Raw genomic sequence first — 13318 nt, forward strand, 5'->3', positions numbered from 1 at the left:
TTTAAAATGGAGAAAAATCATGTCTGTATTGTGCCTAATATTTACAGATATACTAAATAAAACCAGATGATAAAAGTTGTTCACCTAAAAAATATAGGAAACTGACCATGTCCTTGACTGTTGACCCTTTGACCTCCACACCAGTTGTGATATTTATCATGGTAAAAATCTTTAGTTTGTCTGATATAATTTCTTCCATGGTAAAAGCCAACACCAAATGACTGCATATTATGATTCACGTACTTAACAATCATCACATGGGAGACATAAAACAACAATTTCAAAACAAAAGACAGTAAGGATAGAGGTAATCATTATACCTCTTGCAAATTCATTTGGTAGGTAACAGAATGTCTTACCTTCATTTACTGAGCCAAAAGAATTGGCCCTGCATAAAGAAAACTCCAGGAAAGATTCCTCTGCAAAAGAAATGTAAAAGTTTCCTTGTCTTTTGTCTGTGGCCTTTTTTGTTTTATTTGTTTTTTAATATCTTGTTTCAAGACAGTAACAGAGGGATTTTACTCTCAAGACAGAAGCAGCAATTCTGTTAAAAAACATGAAATCATTCTCAGCAAATTAATGAGAATTCTGATCATCCTAGCACAGGCAGTTATAGCTGTAACAAATAAGTAAGAAAATATAAATAACAAAAGACATTTACAAAGGAAGAGTGGTATGATTCTGTTAAAGATACAAATATTTTATCACTGGCATTGCTGCTGGTTGGTTTTTAAAAGATACACAGAATTTATTACTGGTATTGTTGTTGGCTGGCTTTTATGTGTACTTTCATGACTATTTGGTTATATCATGCCATGGAAGTGAAACTAAAGCATATACATCATAATTACGGAAAATCTACATTCCCACATTGCACCTTAATCCTTTCACATCGTTTCTGGCAAGGACTGGATGTAGCAATCATAGTGGGTGGATTATGTTGTATATTGTTTGCTTAACATGTTCCCACAATGAAATGTGCACCGTACTATCCAAAATATAACCTCTACTAGCCCAGCACATTTACCACTGTCAAGCCAAATATAGATAGCAACGTAAAACATTTTCTCACCAAATCACGTGAAATGATGACCAATCTCCAACAAACATTCAGTATTTGGCAAAGAAATGTTTAAATTTCAGTGATATGTTTATTAAAAATTATTTTTATTGTTCTTAAAAATCTAAAATTACCAAGATGCATTAATTAAACTGCAGCATACAATATTTATACTTGTATTTCAAGTTAGCATAGTAATCCCCTATGTTTTATTTCAGTAATCATGAATATAAATTTTAAGGTGGCTTGAGAAAATGTTCATGTTAAAGCAAATTCACTCCAAATGATGTTAATATATTTAGTGGAGTCTTATATTTATGAATTTTAAACTGAATTTTGTTTATGCTACAGTGGAGGCAAATAATTAAAAATATAATACAAAATCATAAATAGTTACTCTTATGGGCAGAGATCCATCTAAGTTTGAAAAACCCGAGGCTACCGGGTATTATTGAAAACCTTCCTATGACGTAAAGTACACTCATGCTGATATAAGCTGAGTAAACATGTCACATGAAGAGGGGAATAAAAATGTAATCCATAAATATCTACACTACCTCCATGTTCTTCTTGCACTTCCAGGTCAATGTCAGATCCAGGTATTGCTGTGGCAAAACCAAGGTCCACAAGAAGGGCATTGACTGAACCTTTAGCTTCTTCTTTGGACAGGACAACATGGTGAACTCCATCCTCGTAACTGCTTACATATAAAAACAGTCGACCTTCGGTGCAGTATTCTGAAAGAAGCAAAAATATTTAGCTAGGGAAAAAAAACTCCAACAAAAGGCACTATGATTGATCACCTGCTTATATCTACCCAAAAGCTTTAAATGAAGGTATTTGCATGGATGAAACAATACATCTGTGCTGCGTATTGGTCCCGTTCAGAATACACAGCCTATCAGTACACATCAACTTGATGGTCTTTCTTCTTTCAAAGGTTTGTCAGTGGTATGAAGAGATGCTGCCAGAAATTTTCTCAAGATAAGGAAGTCCCTCACAACTACCTCTCTGGTGGGAGGAATTACTAATAACAGGTTTAAACTATGCCAAATGGTAGCTGATGGGTGCCAACATTATTATAAGATGTAGAAACACCTAACTGAAAACAAGTATTTAAGGATTTTGAATGACTTTAATAAATGCATAATTGGTGCTCAGGTGGTAAATATTCTTCTATTTCTTGTCATTCCTCTCAAAAAAAAGCATCTGCAAAATGAAAATCATTTACTGGCTCACACATATACACACATTTGCATAGTCATCATTTTATTTTACTGTTTCATGTTAGCCCACAAGCCGTTGAAACTATCAATCTAATAAGTAAATATCTGATCTTGGGGGGAAAGAAAGGAAAATAAATAATTTCCGTCCATTATATATAAAATCTTCATTTTATGTCTATAGGATTATTTTCCCCATCAACTGTTCTGACATTTTCTACCACACAGACGAAGTTTCAATGGTTTGTGGTTAGCTTGTACCTCGGAGCAGTGTCAATATTTTGCTTTGAGAACTAAATCTCCTTTCACTAACATCTTTTTTTTATAAAGGCAGAACTGCTGCAATTATGGCCAATTTGAATAGGTTCTGAACTGGTTTGCAGAATATATAACCAAACCATCTTCGCTATCAAAGGTTCCAATATGTTAACCAATCTACACCATGGCAGAACAACAGTAACAAATTACCTTTCTGTCTTGCTGACTTAATCTTTTGTTTCATGATCTTTCACTGGGTTTTAAAATTTGCCTTACTCTGAATCATTTTTGCAAGCAACACATGATCCCACAGCCTAGCAGCATCTTTGTGGTAGCTTGGTGCCGTTTTATACATGTTAACATATTGGTTGTACTTCCAGCACACAGATTCCAGATGATGCAGACTTATCTGTTTATGTACCATTCTTATCACTGACCAAGATTTTTAAAAAATTTACTTACAAGCAGACTAGTTCGTTGTCAATAATTTTAAATAAACCTTTACAGACCAATTCAGGCTGCTCCATTTGATCAGATACAGAACTTGTCTTGGTCACCATGTTCCCTGTGCTGCATTACATGCTTTAAGAAACATCTTATTTGATACCGTCACTAAAATGAAGTCCATCTGTTATCTTCACAACAGAAGAAATAGTGCAATCTTCTCATGCAAGGAATATCTTATCAAGAACAAGGAAACTGTTTGTAACACCCTCTCCCCATCAACAAATTAAGACAGTGACTACAACTCATGCAGTTTGTTATCTGTTAATTTTTGAACTAATATTTTTTTTTATCTCATCATTATGTTCAGTTGCTGATATATAAACAACTCCCTTGATAACTCTCACTCTGATAACTCATGAACCTGCATACAACTCAGGGTCAGGTGTGGATCCCAATTTTGTTTTTACAAGAAATTATTCTAAATTTGATCACTATTTGTTGAGCCTGAAGAAAATTGTAATCATAACTGATAACTGTAACTTTGATATATTGTTTGTTGTATCCTCAAAAACAGCAGAGAGGACTGGGAAATTTTAATCACCATGATGAAACTGTCAACTTTTAATAACAAGTCGTACATTTTTTTACATTTCCTTTCCAAATAACATTCTTAGAATAACGTAAATAATTTTCCATGAAATTTCAATCAATGAAAATGTCACGCCTACTCAAGTCAGTACTTTATCAAATAAAAACCAATTATATAATAAGAAACAAGTTTTTTATGAAGTGAAATTTATATTTTAGTTTTACCTTTTAGTTGGGTTTAAGTGCAATGATCATAAATGCAATGTGCCCTCTTGTACTTGAACGTAAAATGTGTCAATCTACTCTAACACATGTCAGTAAGTGTTTCTCTGAGAACCTAATTTAGTGCAGATAGTGTTTTGATATCTGACTTGAAATTTGTTGTCGTGTTGTTGTGGGGTTTAACACCATTTTTCAGCACAAGATAGGCTATAAATGGCGGCCAATATAAATGGTGGAGGATGAACCCAGGAAGCTATTAAAATAATATACCATACTCCTTCAGTTTTAAATATTCATATTATTTATAACCATATGACTCCAGCTAGGTAAATAATTAGAATGACCATTTAGCATGCTGTTATTTTCTTTGCAAGAATATCGTCCTCTTGATCCCTAACAAATAAGATTACTGTCTACCAGTAAATACATGTACATCTCCTGTAGTTAATCATCATTTGGTTTGATTTTTGTTCATTTTTGTTATTACTCTGAATTGCTCTAACACTTCTGTCAGCAAGAACAAAAGATGTCACTGGTTGAGAAACTTACACAAGTAAGCACCTGGCATTTTCTATCATTACACAGTTCTGTATTTATAATACCCTAAGGGGCACCTCATTTCCCTACTGGTAGCCTCACTAATTTGATCTTGTCCCCCAAATTTTGCCCTCTTCAGCTGGCTTGACCTTGCCAAACTGTAGCATATTTAATTAGCATGTAAAATAAAAACATGGTTCTGGGGACAATGGATATCATAATTAAAACTAGAATGTATTGTTATTCAGCAGTATTCATCGATAATGATATTGATCTTGTACATGAGTAAGATCACAAATAACTGAACAATACAGATCACACTCAACCTGTAACCTCTCTCTCTCTCTCTCTCAGGGCATATTTTATTATAATCCCAAGGTACAAGAAGAAAATTCCATGGAATACCCATGTCATAGTGATAGTTTTTCATTTACTAATTTGTCTATTCTAATACACATACATGTAACCAAATTTAAACAACATACATTACTAGTACATGCTACATTTAGCGCAATTACATCTGATGTATGTGAATTTGATGATCAAGAAAATATTTTAAAATCTTTCCCAAGGTCAGGTTATGTGTCTTTTCATACATGATCTCTTTCCCAAATGATAAAACTGTACACATTATTATTCATACCTTGGAAAACGTATTTATTTTAGACACAAAAAATTACAAGACTTATGATAAAGTGATTAGAATGGCATAATCTGTATACAAGTTGATTTGGAGTAAAACACATGCCCCAGACTTCCTGGTCAAATTCTATAGACATAGGATGCCAAATACAGTATTTAAAAATGAAAAACATAATGCATATATGTATTCCAACATTAATAAGATAGTCTGATCAATAGGAACTAAATTTTTTTCAACAGTGCTCAAAGAATTTTCAACATGGCCACTTTGGATGTCTGAAGAGTACTACTTTTCATTTTGGACAAATCAGCGATAAGTGTCTTGTGGTTAACATTAGTACTCAAAGAATCCAGGCCCAACACTATGATCGTAGCATTGATTCACATGATTTTCTATTGTCATGCAATTCCATATATATTTTACCTTTGAAAAAGTCCATGGACTCCTCAGTCCATGTAGTGTTCTGTTCTGGGATGATATCCTCCATGCTGCAGATTAGAGCCTGGGCAGGGATGGACACGAGGGACTCGGAGAGGGGCAGGATTTGTGCTGCCTCCACTGTCATCACTGATCCATAGTCCAGAGTATATACCTGATATAAAAATCAACCACGACATTTCATGAAAAAGTGAAAGTATTGTTCTAATGAAAAAGAACTGTAAAGGATGGAATAATTCACTCATTTCCTACTCACCCAGAAATGAAATTTGAATGAAATTGGAAAACAGGATCGAACTGTAAGAGCACATAGCCATGAATTTGGGTCGGCAGAATGTTTTCTGTATAAATCTTATCCAGTGACATTAATTTGATATATAATGAAAACAATTCTTTCTTGGTTGCGCTCTCTTCCTCAATATTTGATGTCACATCAGCATCATTTACCCCATATGATATAATTTACATTAAATTGAAAAATCTTCAACCTTAGATAATTTATGTCAAATACAGTCAAATTCTGTCAAGCAGATTTTGAAAGGAAGCTGTTTTGAGGTTTTCCATTATTGGATGAGGGATCAGAATCAAATGAACAAATCTGAAAAACCTTAATGGCAAGAAGATCTGTAAATTTTGGTAAGATAGCTTTTTGTGGTTTTTGAAAAATGTAGTTTTTATGGATGAAGCAAATTTTAATTATGTAATGCATGGCTCCTATTATTGGTGGCTATTTATTCTCCTGGTACTAGTGCCCAGTCCAAGGTGAAAATTACCTCCTCCAATTAAAAACCAGATGTCTAGAACAGAAATCATCACGGTCCCAGTCCAAAACCTTAGTTACTTCCATCATTTGGAATTTCATTCTTTTTTACCTGGACCAAGATTTAAGCTCATAAGCAAAGAGTGAGGCAGGAGGTAATTCATCAATAACAGCAGAAAAGCATTACATAGTTAAAAGTTATTTTACCCCACAGAAACTATATTTCAATAGCAGTACAGTGAAACCTGTCTTGAAAGACCACTGCTATGTGAGACCACCTGTCTTGAGAGACCATATTCTCAATGTACAAATTAATTGATTATATAGCATTGTGACTTGTTAAAGACCACCAGCCTAGAGAGACCATACTTTTTTGGCAGAAAGGGTGGTCTTTCAAGACAGGTTCTACTGTAATAGATTATCTGCTATTATTAACTGTAAACTTTTCCAGCCTGGTGGGAGGATAACAGATGTCAGAGATTTTGGGATGCAACAGCGGACTCAAGATGACTTGCAGGGCCGACACTATTCAGTCTAATGCATAAATGCCCTCAGTCTGATGCACATTAGAAGGAAGGAGGAAAAAATAAATGTGAGACCACCAAAAGGCTGTTTTTATGACATTATCCTGTTTTTGCCTGAAATGCGAGTAGGAAACACATTTTGGGGGCTATCTCTGAATACATCCTAATACATCGACTTTCAAGAGATTTTCCATTAGCCTAATAGCTAGTTGTTTTAGAAACATTGCTTTTCATTGTTTATTTTGCTCACACATGATCAGAAGGGTAAAAGTTGGAGTTACTTTTTTTTTGCTTAACGGACCCATCATTTTTGTATCGAGAACACTCTTTATTCCAAATGCCCACCTTATCCTACTCTTTGCAAAGGTTCACCTGTCTGTCTGCAGTTCAGACCGGTCTGTCTTAGATCTGAGTCCAAAAATTCTAAAAGCCAGACACAAAATCAGATTCTGACCACAGGGTAATTTCGGGTGGAAAAAAAAAAAAACGGGTCTAAATTATTAGGTTTTTCTCTCTATTTTGTAGTGAAACTAGAAATTCCAGATTATTTGGTATCAATGTTGAGCTACATCTGTCTACCTTTCTATAATACCACCCACTTTAGTGTATCATACATGACCATGACACTACAGAGCTTGGCAGTAGGCTACTACCTCCTGCCACGTAAACATGGCACCAGTGGTTAATGAGTTAATAAAGGTTTGTGATGCAGCTACAACCCAAACTTCATGGGTGGTCATTCTCAATAATAAAAGATATCTCTTAGTGAGACAAACTCTTTGGATAGACTCATCCACCTAGAAATGGTGCCAAAATATCACAAGTATCACTGAAAGGGGAGTTTTCTGACCATTTCTTTCCTTTTTTGATTTAGCAAAACAGAAACATAAAGCTCTGTTCAGACAGAGATGAGGGATTTTAACTGCTTTAGGGGATACTGTAGGTACCCAATTCTTAGAAAAAATGCCAGGTTAGCAACAAGTGACAGAATTGTAGCTACCTGAAACATAGGCAACCCTCTTCTACCAATATTGCATCATTTTCTCCCCTAGCCAATGCTAAAGAAAAGACGACCAACCTTGTGAAAGTTTCTTGAAAGACACCTTATTTTAAGACTCGTACATTTAGATAATGACCAAAGAACATTAGAGGTCCCACCCAGGGCATTAATGAGAAACAGGTTCTGAGAAAATAAGATCTGACCTATGGTGACCTAATTGAAAATCGATCTTGACAGATGGATTGTTGTGCAGGAGGGACCCTCTGTGATGCAACAGTGATCCCTCCTAAAAAATAAGTTTCTGCTGATGTCCACCAAAAGATCAAGGAGACTGCTTAACCATGACCACTGCACCACAAAGGGAGCTACCAGAATATCCTGACAATGTCAAGAACTTTAGGTATTATTCGGAATAGGTTGGCATACAATCCCACATTATACTGAAAAATCCACCACTCATGCAATCTGGTTTGGCACTGGGAGATGGGCAAACATTTAGCAGTAGTTTCTTGTTCAGCCTTATTGGAAAGAAGTCTACCACTAGCCTCTCCTCTCCTTTCAAGGAGACTTTGCCACCAACTGGTGCAAATTCAGAGAGAGATCCCCACCGAAGCTGTCCACAGGACCAAGTCCATGGTTGCCAAGCAGAGAAAAGAGGCACAAGCACATCTTTGCCATCCAAGATATGCCAGTTTGTGGTTTTGTGGATTTAACAACCATTTCTCAGCACATGATAGACCATACATGGTGGCCAGTATATTTTGCATAGAAAGTACCTGACAAGACCCCAGGAAGAACCATTGACCCTCAAGAAGCTACTGGCAGCTTTCCCACTTACCACAATGGCTTAGTCGAATCTCAAGCCTATGTGGACAGAGGTGAAATGTGAATAATCTTTAAATGTGATCACCTAAGATCCCTCATCCACCTGGAGCCCTCTGACGTATGCCAAGACCAATAAGTTTGTGATGATCTAAACTAATGCACCCTACAGTGCTAAAAGCGATGGCTTTCAATCTCGGTTCACACACAGGAAAGAATCCTGCCCTGCTTAAGTACCACATGTGGCACTCGGATTCTGAGGCTTCTTCCCGAACTCTGCTGAAAACCTGTGGTAGTGATGACTTTGTTCCAAATGGAATCTGAACTGAATGAGGGCGCTATTAAGGTCTCCAATTTGCTTGCAGCAAAAGCATAAAGCCTACCTAGTAGAACTATATCTGCTGTCACATTCAGGGTTGCCAGGAAAGAGTGGTAGAGGCAACCAGACAAGCACTTTTCTTGCGTGGGATATGCTATCCCATACTGTGGTTCTGTCAAATAGCACAAACCAACCTCTGAAATGTGAGGAAATAGATTCCCATGCACACGAAATTCTGAGAACGAGTCAGATCGGATTAATGTCTTGATGAAAGACCATCTTCAAACAGTGTGACAGGTCTTGAAGCAGGACAAGTCTAAGAATATTGTGTTGTTTGTTGTGTGTGTGTGATTTGGATTTTTAATGTAGCTTTAACAAATTTTCAGTCATATCACTATGATGTCTGCAGTGTGACAGTTTATAGTGATGTTTAGCACTGGGGCATCATGCCGCAGACATGTAGCACGATGTCCCACCCAGTCCCATTATCCTGACACCAGGCTAACCAGTCTTAACAGTAACCTCTTAATGCTGAGCGCCTAGCGAGGCAGCTGTTAGTATCATTTCTGTAAGTCTTTGGTATGACTATAGCCAGGGTTCGAACCTACAACCTCCCACTTCTGAGGCGGATGTTCTAACCACTAGGCCACCAGAGCGGTCTGTGTTGTTTAGATTTTCAACAAAGCTTTAACAATTTTAGTCATATCACGATGATGTCTGCAGTGTGGCAGTTTATAGTGACATCACTGGGTTGCAGGTCCAGATCTTTGTGGAGAGCCCAACCTAAGATATTCACTAATCCAGACCAGAAGGCTTGAGCTGCAAAGCAAGTCATAGTACCTGCAACTATGTGCACAGAGTGGAAAAGGGACAGACCAACACCTTTCCCATGATTTTTGTCTATATTATTTAGCATCAGTATAAAGCTATATCCTTTCCTGAATAACACCTGCTTGGGTCTATCATAAACTGTACTGATGTCAATGACCCTGGAAGATGGGTACTGCCTGAAGAAAAAAAATTGCAACTTTCAGCCTAACTAGTTAAATATACAATCTGGTACATCTCCGTACAAGATGACAGCTTTGTAATATTTTTCTGTTCATTCTTTTGTTGAACTATGGACAATTTTCACACAGATTGTGGCACTGATTGGAAAAGGCTGGTTCATTTATTTTCGTCTTGGCAACAAAAGGTTCTCTACAACTATATTATTTATCACCGAGTAGCAAGTTCAGAATCATTAAAAAGCCACTGTAATTTCTAAAAGATTTAAGATTAAAGGTGTCAACGGGTACTTGTATGCTGATATTAAGCCACATAATAAAATGGGGAATCGGGTACCTGTTTAGAATTTATTAAAAAAACGTTTCCAAGTTCAAAGTCATCAGGAGCGAGCGATACAGAATAACAATTACAGTTCAAGGCTTGTGTCATGTGACTATTGGCTGCTGCACATTTATTCATCATCACTAGGGCTTGTATCGTTGTTTATAATTTACTATATTATTTACCAATGAATGGCAAGCTCATTAAGAGAATCTCTGAAGAGCCTTTGAATTTTCTAAGTGATTCAGGCAGTACGTTCAGTGGCAGTATCTATTTTTGTTCATCATGTAGATACATGCAGCAGCATCAAGCAATATCATTACTGTTCTAAGGCTGCTGTATATAAATTGTTTAATATATTCAACAAAGAACAAAGACCAGTCTTATGAAATGAACCAAGTCCAAATGAGAGTAAATGAAGTATAGCAAACAATCTGGTGTTCAGAAAGCTGTGGTATGCATTCTGTCAATAGTTTTACAGATAAAATGGCTGTCAGCATATCAGGGACTAAGCAGAGTTTCTAATCATTCTGATTAAATGGCATCAATTCAGTAACTGTATATTATGTATAAAATTTGGTAAACATTGCAGCCAGACAAAACACATGGATCTGTGTCATTACTGCAAACTAGTGGCATAAGGGGATAAGCTCTATGACTGAAAAAGCTGCAAGTTGGGTCATAATAGGTGGGAGGGGTGTTAGAGACCTGTGTGAATATTTTTACATGGACTGGGGTTAAAATGGAAATGACTGCTGGAGGGGAGTGTGGACCTCTATATATGTATGTGAAACAGCAAGGGAAGAATGTCATCAGAAAAAAGGGTTCAAATCAGGCTCTGTTATACACACAATTCTTTCCTGAAATCCCTATGGCAGTTCATCCATAGGATAATGAATTAACTATAATATGGACCAGGGTAATTTCATACCATAATAGGTAAGCTATACAATACTGCTGTTTTTGAGTCTCATAAACAGAACTTGCAATCATTTCTTTAAACTATAAATATTTCCTTGAACAAGAATGCCATGTCATTAACATCTTTAAAGATCTTAATTACCAGGATTAAATACCAAATTCAACCAAGCCAGGTGTCATACAGTATTACTGTATGCCCTTACGGCATTTGTGGCAAATCATAAAAAGAATGCCAGGGCATGTCAATCCCATGATCAATGATTTGCTGAAAAATGCATTTCCTTAACCCCAAGGCCAAATGTTGATGGAACAAGTCATTGATTGAACTGTCTTATCTTCATAATGATTTATCCAATGTAGGAAAAGATATCCATCAAGGGCTTTAGGACATACAACCCACCCACCCCATACCCCACAACCAAAAACAATTTAACCAAAGTCATAATCCACATTTTGTATGACTTTGACCATGACTCCAAGGTCAAAGCGACGAGATCATGTGTAAAAAAAAAAAAGAATTATCTAAGGTCTATAAAGATCATCTCATGAATGAAGAATGTCCATGAGGTTTATGACATACAGGCAAATGAACAATACTTTCACCAAAACGTTTCATGTAATTTTATATGACTGAGTCCAAAGGTGAGTGTGCATGTTGTAGAATGCATGACAAGAATTTATCAAGGAGTTTAGGAAATATTAACAATGGTTCAAAAGTTAACCAAAACCTTTACAAAAATATTATAACTGACCTTTACCCCAAGGAAAAAAACTGGTAGGTGAGAATGTTGTTGAACTGATTTTATTTCATAATTAATTATGCCAAGCATTAAAAGAATATATATAAAAGGGTTTAAGAAATATAGGCAAATGAATTTTTTTAACCCAAACATTAAAATGTTAAGTGACTGCTGTCTTACTTCCTACTAGCATGGTCTAAACAAAAAAACCTGTAAGCTTTCCTTGAGACGTTTTTCCTTGTTTCTAAGACTGGCACTACTAGTTCTATTGACCTATCGCTGGTTATGCTTCAAAGGCTTGAACAGCCTACATCCAAGTCAAGCTAAAGAGTAAACCAGAAGAATGATTACCTCGTACTGTCCATCAGCTTTCTTCTCCACAACTCCCCTGTACCATGTGTCACTGCTCTTGTTTAGTACAAGACACAAGTCTCCTTCATTTAACTCAGTTTCTGTCTTCTCCATCTCTTTGACAGTCTCAGCCACCCTTTCAGTGATACTTTTTATCACATCCACCTGACTCATAACATGGAACACAAGTTTATCCATCTCGTCATTGTCCACAAGTGTGACTTCATATTCATCATCCACTTCAAGTCTCAACTGCTTGTATCCTCCCTTATCCACCACGGGTAGAACCCCTCTGAACCTGGCATATCCACCATCCACTAAAGCCTGTGCAATAGAGACATCCCCATCATACAGTTTTAGTAGGTACTTGCCATGGCGGTCATGTCTAACCAGCTCTGCTTTGACAGGCTTATTGTACACCAGTTCATGAAATCTACTACAAGCACCAACATCCCATGTTCCATCCAAAGACTCGCTGATTATGTCTGACAATGAACAGTAAAATGCTTGCTTAGGTAAATCCATGAATTCTGACTTCAATTTCTTTACATTCTCTGATGGCACTTGGATTTCAGAGCCATTATCTATGCATAATACTAAAACTGATTTGTCATTTACTTTTTGAACTACTCCCCTATAATATTTATTGTCTTCTGTGTTCAATACTACACAACCAAGGTGTGTTATGATATCAGTGATAGTCTCACTATCAGAGGAATAACTGTCCTGTATTCTTGTGTCAAACTCTGTCATGCCTTTCTGATAATCCAACTTCTGACACCAAAAATCACCAGGATTGGTCAGATGACTCAACAAAACATCGAATGTGCCTGACTTGGGATCAAGATCCAGTTCTTTGTACCTGAAATTCATAATAGTCTTGTTTCATTATTTGATACATTTTACACAACACTAAAAACATTCACTGTTTCTTTTAGTCTCCAGGGTAGCAAGGTAACTTCATTGATGCTAGTGTAATTTCTTAATTCTGATACTTTCTTGTGGTAAAAAACTTGCAGAATTAATCAATCTGGCATGTCATCGTTGATCTATTACCGTATATACTCGGATATAAGCCGAATAATTTAGGAACAAATTAAGGCCTGGAAGAAGGGGGAATCGGCTTATCCACAGGC

At 36.4% G+C, this 13318-nt stretch overlaps 1 protein-coding gene across 2 annotated transcripts in view; it reads right to left on the bottom strand.

The window, feature by feature from the left end:
- LOC149806987 (uncharacterized) overlaps positions 1 to 13318 on the bottom strand; it is a 100587-nt gene that overhangs the window by 31214 nt on the left and 56055 nt on the right. For both annotated transcript variants that reach the window (XM_089960413.1, XM_089960407.1), the window contains exons 8-11: positions 12183 to 13044; positions 5402 to 5570; positions 1618 to 1797; positions 360 to 419 (exon numbers count right to left, since the gene is read on the bottom strand). In XM_089960413.1, coding sequence (XP_089816539.1) covers positions 360 to 419; positions 1618 to 1797; positions 5402 to 5570; positions 12183 to 13044 — 1271 coding nt within the window. The remainder of the gene's footprint in view (positions 1 to 359; positions 420 to 1617; positions 1798 to 5401; positions 5571 to 12182; positions 13045 to 13318) is intronic.

This window comes from Sinohyriopsis cumingii, chromosome 1 (genome assembly GCF_028554795.1).
Source record: "Sinohyriopsis cumingii isolate HCF-2022 chromosome 1, ASM2855479v2, whole genome shotgun sequence".
NCBI lineage: Eukaryota > Metazoa > Mollusca > Bivalvia > Unionida > Unionidae > Sinohyriopsis > Sinohyriopsis cumingii.